This window comes from Heptranchias perlo, chromosome 20 (assembly GCF_035084215.1).
Source record: "Heptranchias perlo isolate sHepPer1 chromosome 20, sHepPer1.hap1, whole genome shotgun sequence".
NCBI classification, from domain to species: Eukaryota; Metazoa; Chordata; class Chondrichthyes; order Hexanchiformes; family Hexanchidae; genus Heptranchias; species Heptranchias perlo.
In genome coordinates, this window is record NC_090344.1 from 26,501,168 (window position 1) to 26,518,628 (window position 17,461).

The 17,461-nt window shown below is 44.9% G+C and overlaps 1 protein-coding gene across 1 annotated transcript; it reads right to left on the reverse strand.

Moving 5' to 3' along the window:
* Positions 1-9,933: 9,933 nt before the first annotated feature.
* Positions 9,934-11,220, reverse strand: LOC137336093 (zinc finger protein 436-like; the record flags this gene model as incomplete). Its single annotated transcript, XM_068001582.1, has 1 exon — positions 9,934-11,220. A coding segment is annotated over one exon (945 nt), but the record flags the coding sequence as incomplete, so codon positions are not given.
* Between the last annotated feature and the right edge of the window lie 6,241 nt (positions 11,221-17,461).

Consider the following 17,461-nt stretch of genomic DNA (forward strand, 5'->3'; position numbering starts at 1 on the left):
TCCCCTCTAATCCTTCAGCCAATCAGCTTAAATCTATTTCCTCTCGTTCTTGAACTCTCTGCTTGGGGAAACAGTTACTTCCTGTCTACTCTATCTGGGCCCCTCATCATTTTGTACACCTCAATCAAGTCTCCCCTCAGCCTCCTCTGCTCCAAGGAAAACAACCCCAGCCTATCCAATCTCTGCTCGTAGCTGCAATTTTCAAGCCCCTGCAACATTCTTGTAAATCTTCTCTGCACTCTCTTCAGGCCAATTACGTCCTTCCTGTAATGTGATGACCAGAACTGCGCACAATACTCCAGCTGTGGCCTTACCAGCGTTTTACGCAGTTCCATCATTGCATCCCTGCTATTGTTTTCTTTACCTCGGCAAATAACGGAGAGCATTCCGTATGCCTTCTTTACAATCTTATCTACCTGTGCTACCACCTTCAGGGACCTGTGCACATGCACTCCATGGTCTCTCACTTCCTCTCCCCTCTCAATATATTCCCGTTTACTGCGTATTCCCTTTTACTGTTTGCCCTCCCGAAGTGCATTGTCTCAAACTTCTCCGAGTTGAACTCCATTTGCCACTTTTCCGCCCACTCCACCAACCCATTGATATCTTCTTCAAGTCCACAGCTACCCTCTTAACGATCAATTACACAGCCAATTTTTGTGTGATCTGCAAATTTGCCAAACATGCCCCCAACATTCAAGTCCAAATCATTAAGATATACCACAAAGAGCAAGGGACCCAACACTGAGCCCTATGGCACACCACTGGAAACAGATATCCATTCGCAAAGATATCCATCGACTTTTACCCCTTGTTTCCTGTTACTGAGCCAATTTTGGATCTAATTCGCCACATTTCCCTGTATCCACCTTCAGGGACCTGTGCACATGCACTCCATGGTCTTTTACCTTTCTGACCAGTCTGCCATGTGGGACCTTGTCAAATGCCTTACTAAAATCCTTGTAGCCAACACCCACTGCACTACTCTCATCAATCCTCCTTGTCACTTCCTCAAAGAATTTAATCAGATTTGTAAGGCATGACCTTCCCTGAACAAATCCATGCTGACTATCCCTGATTAAACCATGCCTTTCCAAGTGACAGTTTATCCTATCTCTCAGTATTGATTCGAACAGTTTGCCCACCACCGAGGTAAGACTGACCGGCCGAGAATTATTCGCCCTTTCCCTCGTACCCTTTTTTAAAAATGGTCTTAAGTTTGCAGTCTTCCAGTCCTCCGGTACCTCCCCTGTATCTAATGAGGATTGGAAAATTATCCTCAGAGCATCCGTTATTTCCTCCCTGGCTTCCTTCAATAGCCTAGGAAACAATCCATCCGGCCCTGGTGACTTATCAACTTTCAAGGATTCCAGTCCTTCTAGTATTTCCTCTCTTCTTATGTTGACCTTATCCAATATTTCACAACTCTCCTCTTCAACTATGACATCCGGATCATCCTGTTCTTTGGGAAAACGGAGACAATATATTCATTTAAAACCCTACCCACATCCTCTTCATCTAAACACAAGTTACCCTTATAATCCCTGATAGGTCCCACCCTTTCATTAGCTATCCTCTTGTTCTTAATGTACTGATAAAATATCTAACATTCTTCTAAACTCCAGAGAGAATAGGCCCATTCTATTCAATCTCTCCTCATAGATCAACCCTCTCATCCCAGGAATCAATTTAGTGAACCTTCGCTGCATATACCCTTCCTGAGATAAGGAGAGCACAACTGTACACAGTACTCCAGGTGTGGTCTCACCAAAGCCCTGTACAATTGCAACAAGACTTCCTTATTCTTCTACTCCAACCCCCTTGCAATAAATTCCAACATTCCATTTACCTTCCGAATTGCTTGCTGCACCTGCATGTTATCTTTCGGTGTTTCTTGTACGAGGATATCCAAATTTCTCTGAACACCAACAATTAATAGTTTCTCACCATTTAAAAAATTCTGTTTTTCTATTCTTCCCATCAAAGTGAATAACCTCACATTTCCCCACATTATACTCTATCCGCCACCTTCTTGCCCACTCACTTAACCTGTCTATATCCCTTTGCAGACTCTTTGTGTCCTCCTCACAGTTTACTTTCCCACCGAGCTTCATGTCGTCAGCAGACTTGGATACATTACACTCGGTCCCATCATCGAAATCATTGATATATATTGTAAATAGCTGAGGCCCAAGCACTGATCCTTGCGGCACCCCATTCGTAACACGTCTCGGTCATTAATGTATATCAAAAGAGTCATGGTCCTAATACCAATCCCTGCGGAACATCACTGTATACTTCCTTCCAGTCTGTAAAACAATGGTTCACCACTGCTCTCTGCATTCTGTCTCTCCGCCAATTTTGTACCCATGCTGCCATGGGCTACAATTTTACCAACAGGTCCATTCGGTGTTACTTCACCAAACGCTTTTTAAATGTCCGTTTACACAACATGGAGTGCACTACCCTCATCAACACTCTCCGTTATTTCATTGAAGAACTCAATCATATTAGTCAGACATAATTTTACTTTCAACAAATCTATATTGACTGTTCTTCCAAGTGAGAATTAATTTTTCTCCCGGATTCTGGTCTCCTGTAGTTTTCCACCACCGACGTTAGGCTGGCTGGCCTGCAATTGCCGGGTTTATCCCTCTCCCACATTTATGAACAGGGGTGTGACACTTGCAATCCTCCAGTCCTCAGACATCACTCCCATATCCAAGGAGGATTGGAAGATTGTGGTCAGAGCCTCCGCTATCTATTCCCTTACTTCAGTAATCTCGGAGGCATCCCATCTCGACAGAAATACTTTTTTTACTTTGAGCACTGCCAATCTTTTAAGTACCTCCTCTTTATCTATTTTTTTTGTCTCCAATATCACGACGACCTCCTCCTTTACTGCTACAATGGCAGAATCCTCTTTTCTGGTGAAGATGGATTTAAATAACTCATTTAGTGCCTCAGCCCTGCCCTCTGCCTCCACAAGAAGATCTCCTTTTTTGTCCCGAATCAACCCCACCCTTCCTTTGACTACCCTTTTACTATTTGTATGTTTATAAAAGACTTTTGGATTCCCTTTAATGTTAACCACCAATCTATTCTCATACTCTCTCTTTGCACCTCTTATTCCCTTTTTTAGATCTCCTCTGTACTTTCTTTATTCAGCCTGGTTCACGACTGTATTATGAACCCTACATTCGTCATAACCTCCTTTTTCTGTTTCATTTTAATCTCTATCTCTTTAGTCATCCAGGGAGCTCCAGCTTTGGATGCCGTTCGTTCTCTCCCCCGTGGGGACCTGTCTGCTCTGTACCTGAACCCACTCCTCCTTCAAGGCCTCCCATTTTTCAGTTACTGTTTTGTTGCCAATTTTTGATCCCAATCCACCTGGACAAGATCCCTTTTTAACTCACTGGAATTAGCCCTCCTCCAGTTAAGTATTTTCACATTTGTTTGTTCCTTGTCCTTTTCCATAACTATTCTAAACTTAATGAGATTATGATCACTGCTGCCCCACTGAAATATGCTCCATCTGCCCCACTTCATTCTGCACACCGAGCCCACTGCTGTACTCATATTCACTTTCGCACCCTCTCACATTCACTCTCTCACATTCACTCTCTCACATTCACTCTCTCACATTCACTCTCTCACGCTCTGCACATTCACTCTCTCACATTCACTCTCTCATGCTCTCTCACCCTTTCACTCAGGGTTTAGGACGACTGAAAGATGATGCGATGGGTTTGGATTTCAGCACAGGGACGAGGGAGAGTGTATGGGATGGGGATTTACAGCTTCGGGGTACAAGAGAGGAAAGACTGTTGCATAGAAATTAGAATTGTCTGTTCTGAATTTCTATCCTGTATTTACAGTGATGACTTTTGTAAACTCCTTTTCCAGGGTATGAGAAGGGGAGGATTTGCAGAAAGGAAACTCAAACCAAAGATCACATCAAGATCTGACAAGAGTCACTCGATTCATCAGGACCTGAATATCATCGGCCTTTGAATGTGGAAGGAGAAATGTTTGCCTGTTCTGTCTCTGGGAGAAGATTTCAAACATCAGTGTGAGTGGAAAAACATCGAGAGACACACACCCGATTGAGAGTGTTCCAGTGCACTGACTGTGGAAAGAGCTTTAACCAGTTCCACAGCCTGAAAAAACATCACACCATTCACAGCGGGAGAAACCGTACACGTGTTCTGTGTGTGGACGAGGCTTCAACTGATAGTCCAACCTGGAGAGACACAAGGACACCCGGACCACGGAGAAACCGTGGAAATGTGGGGACTGTGGGAAGGGATTCAATTACCCGTCACTGCTGGAAATTCATCGACGCAGTCACACTGGGGAGAGGCCGTTCCCCTGCTCCGTGTGTGGGAAGGAATTCGCTCAGTCATACGACCTCCTGATACACCAGCGAGTTCACTCTGATAAGAAACCATTTAAATGTTCTGACTGTGAGAAGAGATTTAAAAGCAGAAACGAACTGCTGAGACACCAACGCACTCACACTGGGGAGAGGCCGTTCATCTGCCCCGTGTGTAAGAAGAGATTTACTCGGTCATCCCACCTTCTGTCACACCAATGTTTTCACAGTGGTGAGAGACCTTTAAATGCTTTGACTGTGAGAGGGCTTTAAAAGCACAAATGATCTGTTGAGACAGCAACGCACTCACACTGGGGAGAGACTGTTCACCTGCTCCGAGTGTGGGAAGGGATTCACTAATTCATCCCACCTTCTGAGACGGGTTGCACCCAAGCAGAACCGGGACCAATATCCTCGCGGGGCCTTTTGCTAATTCTGTTGGGGAGGCTTTAAACTAGTATGGCAGGGGGATGGGAACCAAAGGGCAGGTACAGATAGGACAAATTCAGACCTGGAAACTGGAAGTCATAAAGCAGTTATTTATGTCGTTAGCCACTCAGAAAGGCAAAAGAAGCAAAGGCTAAATCGTGCTCAGCACAGGACTTTGATGGGGTTAAATGGCATATACTTCAATGGAAGGAGTATTACGAACAAAGCGGATGGGGTGATATAAATAGAGTACAAAATTATGTGGGGCCTAAATAGAGTAGACAGGAAGTACCTGTTTCGCCGAGCGGAGAGTTCAAGGACCAGAGGACAGAGATTTAAGCTGATTGGCAGAAGGATTGGAGGGGACATCAGGAAAATCATTTTTATCCAGAGGGTGGTGGGTGTATGGAATTCGCTACCCGAATTGGTGGTGGAGGCAGGGACCCTCAACTCATTTAAAAAGTACCTGGACCTGCACCTAAAGTGCTGTAAGCTGCAGGGCTATGGACCGGGTACTGGAAGGTGGGATTAGAATGGGCACCTGGTTGTTCTTTGAGCCGGCGTGGAGACAATGTGCCGAATGGCCCCCTTATGTTCTGTATCTTTTCTATGGTTCTATTAGCTAAGGGCACAGACAGACACATGGCAGCATGATATCATTGCTATAACGGAAACCTGGCTTAAAGAGGGGGTTAATTGACAGCTCTGTATTCCTGGATATCGAGTTTTCAGGCAGGATAGAGTGGGTGATAAAATGGAGGGGGTAGCATTATTGGTTAAAGAATCAATTACAGTCGTGAGGAGGGATGATATGCTTAATGGATCATTAATCGAGGCCATATGGGTTGAGCTAAGAAATAAAAAAAGGTGCAGTCACACTACTAGGAGTGTACTATAGACCCCCGAATAGTGAAAGAGAGATAGAAGAACAAATAAGTAGGCAAATTTCTGAGTGCAAAAATAAGAAGGCAATAATAGTAGGGGATTTCAACTACCCTAACATCAACTGGGATTCAAACAGTGTGAGGGGCACAGAGGGCGCAAAATTCTTGATCGGTGTACAGGAGAACTTATTAGCCAGTACGTGACAAGCCCAACAAGAGGGGATGCAATTCTAGATTTAGTCCTGGGAAATGAAGATGGGCAAGTGGGTGAAGTGACAGTGGGTGACTATATCGGGGATAGTGATCAATTCAGTTAGTTTTAGTATTATTATGGAAAAGGACAGAGTTAAATCAGGAGTAACCGTTTTAAATTGGGGGAAGGCAAATTTTACAGCACTAAGAGGTGATTTAGCAGAAGTGGACTGGACACAACTGCTTGAGAAATCAGTGGGAAGCCAGTGGGAGGCACTAAAAAGTGAAATTCTACGGGTACAATGCAGACACGTCCCCTCAAAGAAAAAGGGTGACACTGCCAAATTTAGAGCCCCATAGTTGTCTAGAAGTATATGGGGCAAGATAAAGCAGAAAAGGAAAGCTTATGACTGTCACAGAAAACTAAATACTGCAAAAAGCCTAGGGGAGTATGGAAAGTACAGGGATGATGTAAAAAAGGAAACTGGGAAAGCAAAGGGAGGACATGAAGAAATATTAGCCAGTAAGATTAAAGAAAACCCAAAGATGTTTCATCACTACATTAAGAACAAGAGGATAGCTGAGGAAAAGTTGGGACTTATCAGGGATGATAAGGGTAACTTGTGTGTAGAAGCAGAGGATGTGGGTATGGTTTTAAATGAATATTTTCTCCCCGTATTCACAAAGGAAAGGGATGATCCGGACTTATTAGTTGAAGAGGAGAGTTGTGAAATATTGGATAAGGTAAACATAACGAGAGAGGAAGTATTCGAGGGACTGGAATCCTTGGAAGTTGATAAGTCACCAGGGCCGGATGGATTGTTTCCAATGCTATTGAAGGAAGCGAGGGAGGAAATAACGGATGCTCTGAGGATAATTTTCCAATCCTCATTAGAGACAGGGGAGGTACCGGAGGACTGGAAGACTGCAAGTGTAGTAACATTGTTTAAAAAGGCTACGAGGGAAAGTCTGAACAATTATAGGCCGGTCAGTCTTATCTCGGTGGTGGGCAAACTATTAGAATCAATACTGAGAGATAGGATAAACTGTCACTTGGAAAGGCATGGTTTAATCAGGGATAGTCAGCATGGATTTGTTCAGGGAAGATCATGCCTTACAAATCTGATTGAATTCTTTGCGGAAGTGACAAGGAGGATTGATGAGGGTAGTGCAGTGGATCTTGTCTACGTGGATTTTAGTAAGGCATTTGACAAAATCCCACATGGCAGATTGGTCAGAAAGGTAAAAGCCCATCGGATACAGGGAAATGTGGCGAATTCGATCCAAAATTGGCTCAGTAACAGGAAACAAAGGGTAAAAGTCGATGGATGTTTTTGCGAATGGAAATCCATTTCCAGTGGTGTGCCACAGGGCTCAGTGTTGGCTTCCTTGCTGTTTGTGGTCTATCTTAATCATTTGGACTTGAATATAGGGGGCATGATTGGCAAATTACAGATGACAAAAAAATTGTAAACAATTTTACAACACCAAGTTATAGTCCAGCAATTTTATTTTAAATTCACAAGCTTTCGGAGGCTTCCTCCTTACTCAGGTGAACGTTGTTGGAAAGGAGGAAGGAGGAAGCCTCCGAAAGCTCGTGAATTTAAAATAAATTGCAGGACTATAACTTGGTGTTGTAAAATTGTTTACAATTGTCAACCCCAGTCCATCACCGGCATTTCCACATCATGACAAAAAAATTGGCTTTATAGTTGATAGTGAAGAGGATAGCTGTAGACTCCAAGAAGATGTCAATGGGTTGGTGAAGTGGGCGGAAAAGTAGCAAATGGAGTTCAACCTGGAGAAGTGTGAGGCAATGCACTTCGGGAGGGCAAACGGTAAAAGGGAGTACGCAGTGAACTGGAATATATTGAGAGGGGAGAGGAAGTGAGAGACCATGCAGTGCATGTGCACAGGTCCCTGAAGGTGGCAGTACAGGTAAGATAAGGTTGTGAAGAAGGCATTTGGAATGCTCTCCGTTATCAGCCAAGGTATAGAATACATAAGCAGGGATGTAATGATGGAATTGTATAAAACGCTGGTAAGGCCACAGCTGGAGTATTGTGAGAAGTTCTGGTCACCACATTACAGGAAGGATGTAATTGCTCTGGAGAGAGTGCAGGGAAGATTTACAAGAATGTTGCTAGGGATTGTAAATTGCAGCTATGAGGAGAGATTGGATAGGCTGGGGTTGTTTTTCGTGGAGCAAAGGATGCTGAGAGGAGACTTGATTGAGTTTTACAAAATTATGAGGGGACGAGATTGAGTGGACAGGAAGTATCTGTTTCCCCTAGTGGAGAGGTCAAGAACTAGAGGACATATATTTAAGCTGATTGGCGGAAGGATTAGAGCGGACATGAGGAAAAATCTCTTTACCCAGAAGGTGGTGGGTGTACGGAATTCGCTGCCTGAATTGGTGGTAGAGGCAAGGATCCTGAACTCTTTAAAAAGTACCTGGACCTGCACCTAAAGTGCTGTAAGCTGCAGGGCTACGGACCGGGTGCTGGAAGGTGGGATTAGAATGGGCACCTGGTTGTTCTGCGAGCCGACGTGGACACAATGGGCCAAATGGCCTCCTTCTGTGCTGTATCTTTTCTGTGGTTCTCTGGTTACCTTATATCCAGTAATACCAGGTTTTGGCTGTTGTCAGAAATAGGCCATTCGTGGTCGTCAATTGTAGGATTTAAACCACTATTTTCAGGATTATAATCTAATCCAATCTAAGAACTGGTTCCTGACAACAAGACCACCACGGTACTGGTATTATGGTTGAAGGCAAAACAGATTTATTAAGCACATCATAATTAGTACAAAAAAGGTGATACTTAAAAAAGAGAAAAAGTCACAGTCTGTTCCTTGAAACCTCGGAAGAATCCCTCCAGGTGACTGCGGCGCGGTCTCTCTCTCTCTCTCTCTCTCGCTGTGATCTGTTGACTGAAGAGTTCTCTTTTTTCTTGCCAGAATCTTGTGCGCCTTCCTCAGATTTTGAGGTCTCTTCTTATCTCCTTTTTCAGTCTATGTGGAAGTTCACTATCACATCCACATCTCTCAGCCTCACCATTATTCATGTCTCTCAACCTTCAGAAGTTACATTCCAAGCATAACTCCTGGTACCATCCGTGCCTTGTTGTTACAGACTTAACAGTACCTTATCTTAGAGTTTACATTGTCAGCCTTCACAGAACCGTTTGTATAAACAGACTTCTATTCACTAGCTTGCGGAGGCTCGAGATAGAGAGGCCTAAGCCGGCGTGACTCCTTGATTTAATTAACCTTCAGTCCCAGTTATCGACATGTCTTTTGGACATTATGCTATTCCAGCACATCCTCCCTTAGTGTCTGTGATTTCCCCACAGTCTGTTACTTCCCACTTTAATGTTGTCAGCATCCTTTTAGTTTTAACTGCAAACTTGACTTTAATAACCATCATGCATCCTTCTCGGCCCACCAGCACTTTCTTATTGAATACACGTTACATGGTTCATACTATATTAATACACAGTACAGTTTACATTTAGAGATACATAGATTCATAGTACATTTCATTCTACTTCTACTATTGATTATAATTATACTAAATTATATCTGTTAATGGGTTAATCCTTACACATTGTTCTTGTTCTTCCTGACTCGAAACACCATTGTACAGGATCCTTCTGTTCCATTCCCAGGAGCTCTGAACCATGGAAGAGAGCGGCTGGGACACATTTCTTACACGCCTCAAGATTAACCCGCACGGCGACTTTGCTGTCAGGGAAGAGAGACGGGAAAGACCAAAGTGCCGTTTGCCCCTCTCAGTGTGGTCCTGAAGGACTGTGTCCAGGCTGAAGTTCTGTTCCCACCGGACGATCCTCCCCCCAGATTGTCCTTTCTGAGCTCCAGTCAGGTGATGTTAAACACTCAGGTGGGAAAGACCAAAATCTACAACAAGGTGTTTGAAACTAAGCTGATTTATTCAACATGTATCCAGAAAATTAAACTCCAGTCCAGTTATAGGGGCTATTAACATCTGCAGAACAAACCCCAACTGTCAGAATGAACATGGTTCAGTCCTGGATGGGATTAACAGCAGAATCCGACCCCTGCAGTCATATGTGAACTCGCTGGTGCCTCAGCACGTGTGATGACTGAGTGAATCCCTTCCCACACACGGAGCAGGTGAACAGTCTCTCCCCAGTGTGAGTGTGTTGGTGTTTCAGGAGATCATTTGTGCTTTTAAAGCCATTCTCACAGTCAGAACATTTAAAAAGTCTCTTATCAGTGTGAACTCGCTGGTGTTTCAGCAGGGTGTATGAACGAGTAAATCTCTTCTTGCACACAGAGCAGGAGAACGCCCTCTCCACAGTGTGAGTGCATTGGTGTGTCAGCAGATTAATTTTGCTTTTAAACCTCTTCTCAGACGGAACATTTTAAAGGTGTCTCATCTGAGTGAAGTCGCTGGTGTATCCGCAGGCTGGATGACTGAGTGAATCTCTTCTTACACACGGAGCAGGAGAACGGCCTCTCCCCAGTGTGAACTCGCTGGTGTATCAGCAGGTTGGATGAAAGAGTAAATCTCTTCTTACACACGGAGCAGGAGAACGGCCTCTCCCCAGTGTGAACTCGCTGGTGTATCCGCAGGCTGGATGACTGAGTGAATCTCTTCCCACACACAGAGCAAGAGAACGGCCTCTCCCCAGTGTGAACTCGCTGGTGTACCAGCAGGTTGGATGACTGAATGAATCTCTTCCCACACACAGAGCAAGAGAACGGCCTCTCCCCAGTGTGAACTCGCTGGTGTTTCAGCAGGTGGGATGACAGAGTAAATCTCTTCTCACACACAGAGCAAGAGAACGGCCTCTCCCCAGTTCGAGTGTGTTTGTGCGTCAGCAGATTAATTTTGCTTTTAAACCTCTTCTCACTGTCAGAACAATTAAAAGGTCTCTCATCAGCGTGAACTCGCTGATGTCTCAGCAGGTGTGATGACTGAGTTAATCCCTTCTCACACACGGAGCAGGTGAACGGCCTCTCCCCAGTGTGAACTCGCTGGTGTGCCATCAGGTGGGATGACCTAGTAAATTTCTTCTTACACAAGGAGCAGGAGAACGGCCTCTCCCCAGTGTGAGCGCTTTGATGTCCCAGCAGATGAGTTTTGCTTTTAAACCTCCTCTCACAGTCAGAACATTTAAAAGGTCTCTCATCAGTGTGAACTCGCTGATGTCTCAGCAGGTGTGATGACTGAGTTAATCCCTTCTCACACACGGAGCAGGTGAACGGCCTCTCCCCAGTGTGACTGTGTCGATGAGTTTCCAGCTGTGAAGGGGAATTGAATCCCTTCCCACAGTCCCCACATTTCCACGGTTTCTCCGTGGTCCGGGTGTCCTTGTGTCTCTCCAGGTTGGACGATCAGTTGAAGCCTCGTCCACACACAGAACACGTGTACGGTTTCTCCCCGCTGTGAATGGTGTGATGAATTTTCAGTCTGTGTAACTGGTTAAAGCTCTTTCCACAGTCAGTGCACTGCAACACTCTCTCTCGGGTGTGTGTGTCTCGGTGCTTTTCCACTCACACTGATGTTTGAAATATTCTCCCACAGACAGAACAGAGAAACGATTCTCCTTCCACATTCAAAGGCCGATGATCGTCATCTCCTGATGAATCGAGTGACTCTGTCAGATTTGACGTGATCTTTGGTTTGAGTTTCCCTCTGCAAATCCTCCCGTTCTCATACCCTGTAAAAGGATGTTATAAAAGTTATCACTGTAAGTGGAGGATAGAAATTCAGAACAGACAATTCTAGTTTCTGTGGAACATTATTTCCTCTCTTTTTCCTCCAAAGATGTAAATCCCCGTCCCGCACACACTCCCTCCTCCCTGTGCTGAAATCCAAACCCATCGCACCACCTTTCAGTGTCCCTAAACCATCAGCAAAAGAGTGAGAGAGCGTGAGAGAGCGAATGTGAAAGAGGGTAAATGTGGGAGAGTGAATGTGAAAGAGGGTGAATGTGGGAGAGTGAATGTGAGAGATTGAATGTGGGAGAGTGAGAGTGAATGTGAGAGAGTGAATGTGAGAGAGTGAATGTGAGAGAGTGAATGTGAGTACAGCAGTGGGCTCGGTGTGGAGAATGAAGTGGGGCAGGTGGAGCATGTTTCAGTGGGGCAGCAGTGATCATAATCTCATTAGGTCTAGAATAGTTATGGAAAAGGACAAGGAACAAACAAATGTGGAAATACTTAAATGGAGGAGGGATAATTTCAGTGAATTGAAAAGGGATCTTGTCCAGGTGGATTGGAATCAAAAATTGGCAACAACAGTAATTGAATAATGGGAGGCCTTCAAGGAGGAGTTGCTTTGGGTACAGCATAGACAGATTCCCACGAGGAGGAATCGAACGGCCTCCAAAGCTAGAGCTCCCTGGATGACGAAAGATATAGAGACACTCGCTGACCAATCACCATTTCTCCTTCATTTACAGATTCGCCCTGACCGATCACCATTTCTCCTTCATTTACAGACTCTCCCTGACCGATCACCAGTTCTCCTTCATTTAGACTCTCCCTGACCAATCACCATTTTGCCTTCATTTACAGACGCTCCCTGACCTATCACCATTTCTCCTTCATTTATAGAATCTCCCTGACCGATCTCCATTTCTCCTTCATTTACAGACGTTCCCTGACTGATCTCAATTTCTCTTTCATTTACAGGCACTCCCTGACCGATCACTATTTTTCCTTCATTTATAGATGCTCCCTGACCAATCACCATTTCTCCTTCATTCACAGACCCTCGCTAACCGATCACTATTTTCCTTCATTTATAGACGCTCCCCGACCGATTACCATTTCTTCTTCATTTATAGACGCTCCCTGAGAATTCCCAGTTTACACCGCGCACGCGCGGGGCCGCGGCCTTTTGTTGAGAGTTGGTCCGGAGTGAAACGGGAGAAACCGGAAACCGCCGGGTAGTGAGGGGGGGATAATGTTCACTGTTTTATATTCGGGTCTGGGGCCGCACTCGGGGTTTGTGAAGCCTGAGCCTGGGCCTGAGCCCGGACCCGGGCCCCGGGGTTTATTGATCCTCTTGCTCCGATCCTCTCACCTGCACCGAACGGGCTCCTCCCGCAGCCTCGACTGACCGCGCATGCTCAGGACACACTGAAAGAAAATTAGTCAGACTGCGCCTGCGCAATGAGATCCACTGATTTAGATAGGGCACAATCTGAACTGCGCGGCATGCTGGGTGTTGCAGCCGCCATTGATGATCTTAATATCTTGCCGAAAAGCAAAGACATTGGAAGCAGAGAGAGCGTGTTTGGACCAAGGATTCGAAAATGAACTGAAACCGCAGCCCTTCGTGCCATTTTAACCGGTACAAACACACAGCGTTGACGCGCCCCCCCCCCCCCCCCCCCCACTTTGGTGAACTCCAGAAAAAAAAAATTTCGGTAACTTTTATTAATTTTGTTTTATTAAATGTTGCAACTGACGCGTTCAATTCAGGTTTATTTTCCAACTGCACCTCAGTTTGCCAGTCTCACCATTAACCCCGCCCTGGTGATTAAGGAGAGTTCCGGACCAATCGGAGGAGCGTAAATTTATTGGAATTTCCGAAACTTGTGTGGTGTCGCAGAGGTCAGTGCTGGAGCCTCAACTATTTCCAACATATATCAATGACTTGGATGAAGGAACAGAGTGTCTTGTGGCCAAATTTGATGATGATACAACGATAGGTGGAAAAGCAAGTTGCGATGAGGATAAAAAGTGTCTGTGAAGGGATGCTGACAGGTTAAGCGAATGGGCAAAAATTTGGCAGATGGAATATAATGTGGGAAAATGTGAATTCATCCACTTTGGGAGGAAAACATAAAAAAAGCAAATTATTATTTGAATGGAGAAATACTACAAAATGCTGCGGTACAGAGGGATCTGGCAGTCCTCTTGCATGAAACACAAAAAGTCAACATATAGGTGCAGCGGGTAATCCGGAAGGCAAACAGAATATTGGCGTTTATTTCGAGGGGGTTGGAGTGTTAAAGCAGGGAAGTCATGCTACAACTGTACAGGGTGCTGCTGAGACCACATCTGGAGTACTGCATACAGTTCTGGTGCCCTTATTTAAGGAAGGGCATACTTGCATTGGAGGCTGTTGAGATAAGGTTCACCAGCTTGATTCCGGGTATGGAAGGGTTGTCTTATGAGGAAAGATTGAACAGGCTGGGTCTATTCTCATTGGAGTTTAGAAGATGATGTGGAGATGTCGGTGATGGACTGGGGTTGACAATTGTAAACAATTTTACAACACCAAGTTATAGTCCAACGATTTTTATTTGAAATCTACAAGCTTTCGGAGGCTTCCTCCTTACTCAGGTAAATGGAAGGAGGAAGCCTCCGAAAGCTTGTAGAGTTTAGAAGAATGAGAGGAGATCTTATTGAAACATACAAGATTCTGAGGGGACTCGACAGGATAGATGCTGAGAGAATGTTATCCCTCATGGGGGAATATAAAACTCGGGGGCATAGTCTCAGAATAAGGGGTCGCCCATTTGAGACGGAAATTAGGAGGAATTTCTTCTCCCAGAGGGTCGTGAATCTTTGGAATTCTTTACCCCGAAAAGCTGTGGAGGCGGAGTCATTGAATACATTCAAGGCTGAGTTATACAAATTTTTGATTAGCAAGGGAGTTAAAGGATTTGTGGAAAGGGCGGAAAAGTGGAGTTGAGGTAAACATCAGATCAGCCATGATCTCATTAAATGGCAGAGCAGGCTCGAGGGGCCGAATGGCTTACTCCTGCTCCTATCTCGTGTGGACTTTTGGTCTTATGGTAAATTGACAGGAGTGATGATCGGACAGTTGGTCCTCCAGCCAATCGGAGTGTTTGAGGGTCGGGAGTTGTGGCACCGAATGGGCGGGTCTAAGCCCAGATGTCCGTCATTGTCTGAAGCATCATTTAAAAAAATTAATTAATCTTAAGCTCTCGGAGAAAATCGACCGTTCTGTTGTGTCTTGAAAGAGATGAAACCAGATAAGGTGGAGCAAACATTTAATCATTTGTTAGAAAAACACATTAATTAAAAAACAGCCAACATTGATTATTTGAGATAATTCAATGCTACTGATGAAGGGAATGTCATGGATGTTGTGTGGATGGATTGTGAAAGATGTTTGATAACATGCCAGACAGGAGGCTTGTTGATAAAATTAATATTCGCTGTATTTGAATGAGTGGGGCAGTGTGGATAGGAAGTTGTTCAAAGGGCAGAAAACAGAGAGTAGCGTTTAAAGGATGTTCATCAGACTGGAGGGATGTAAACAGTGGTATCCCCCAGGGTCAGTGTTGGGACCATTGCTCTTCTCAATACAGAGAATGATCTGAGCTTGGGTATGTGGGACACAAGGTGAAAATCTCCAGATGACGCCAAAATTGGCAGTGTGGCGAACTGTGAAGAGGAGTCAGTGACGTCATTGTGACGTCCACATGTTCGGAAACAGGCAGGTGAAGTTTAATGCAGAGAAATGTGACGTGATACATTGTGCGAGGAAGAAAAATGAAAAGAAATGTGCACCAAATGGGCTAAGTTTAAAAGTAGAAGAGCAGAGAGACTTAGGGGTGGAAGGTTCTAACTAAAGCATTGTCTTATTAATTAACAAGTCTGAGAGTCAGCAACTTTAATGCCTGATTAACAAATATATGAGAACATTCTCTTTCCTCTACCGTACCAGAGTAAACATGCAAGTCCCCCGTGTACATTAGATGATCCCGCTGGATGGAACCTCAGGCGCCTTGAGTTTGATTTCCGGTGTTTCCCGTCCCGACTGCCCCTTACATCATGTTCCCCTCACTTTTACACACTGTAGTGATCCAACTCTGTCACTGGAGCTGGAACATCCCTAGCCTGTGGTTTACTAGGACACATTGCTTGGTTCCCAGCAGTTATTTTTCTTCAGTAGCGTTCTCATGACCCCTAAACTACATGTGACTCCAGACTCACAGCAATGTGGTTGATTCTTAATTGCCTTCTGAAATGGCCTAGCAAGCCACGCAATTGTAAAATCTCGCTAAAAAAAAGTAATTATTAGAATAAAACCGGAAGGACGCCCCTGTATCGGACCACTAGACACTGGACACAACAAAGGCAAACCAAGCCCAGTCTACCCTGCAAATTTCTCCTCACTAACATCTGGGGACTTGTCCCACAGACGAGTCAAGCAACAGCCTGACATAGCCATATTCACAGAAACATACCTTTCAGACAAAGTCCCAGTCTCTTCCACCACCATCCGCGGGTATGTCCAGTCCCACCGGCAGGACAGGTAGCGGTGCAGTGATATTGAGTCAAGAGGGAGTGGCCCTGGGAGTCCTCAACATTGACTCCGCACCCCATGAAATCTCATGGCATCAGGTCAAACATGGGCAAGGAAACCTCCTGCTGATTACCACAGACAGACTGGGACTTGCACATTCCCCTCAAAGTCACACACGATCCCGACTTGGAAATATATCGCCGTTCCGTCATCGTCGCTGGGTCAAATCCTGGAACTCCCTACCTAACAGCACTGTGGGAGAACCTTCACCACACTCACTGCAGCGGTTCATGAAGGCGGCTCACCCAACACCTCCTCAAGGGCAATTAGGGGTGGGCAATAAATGCTGGCCTCGTCAGCGACTCCCACATCCCATGAATGAATATAAAAAGCTACGCTGCTTATTGTAAATTAGAATCCTGGAATCAAAGAAATTTACGGCATAGAAAGAGGTCATTCGGCCCATTGTGTCAGTGCCGGCCGACAAACAACGATCCTGCTTAATCCCACTTTCGAGCCCTTGGTCTGTTGCCTTGCAGGTTACGGCACTTCAAGTACATACCCACGTACTCTTTAAATGCGATGAAGGTGTCCGCCTCTACCATCCTTTCAGACAGTGAGATCCAGACCCCCACAACCCTTGGGTGAAGGAATTTCTCCTCAGCTCCCCACTAATCCTTCTACCAATCACTTTAAATCAAAGCCCCTCGTTATTAACCTCTCTGCTAAGGGAAATGGGTCCTTCCAATCCACACTAGGCCCCTCATAATTTTGTACACATCCATTAAATCTGCCCTCAGCCTCCCCTGTTCCAGAGAAAATAACCCCAGCCTTTCCAATCCTTTCCCTTAGCTAAAATTTTACAGTCCAGGCGACATCCTTGTAAATCTTTCTTGCCTTGTATAAAATGTCTGCTATTTGAAAGTCTTGATATTGATCAAAGTCTGCGTTAAGTTTTGTTGCCATTTGTGATCTGTCAGCTAACACTTGTAAATGTTGCCGACCTTTAACTGTAACTCACAGTGTCTGAACAGTCACTGTTATCATTAGCCTTTTATGTATCTTCTTGCGCTCCATCTCCTTAACAACACGAGCTGATCACAGCAATGTTTCCTTCAAATGGAATCTCATTGTGAAAAATGCACAATTTCAAAGCGAAGCATCATATGCAAGATTGGTAGGAGATGCGACTGGAGGGAATGGGTCTGGGGCAGTGGGAACATCTCTTGAGCATTAAGATATTCAGTATCCGAAGAAGCTGGGAGATGAGGTCGTTGTGTCTATTTATCCAGGTAT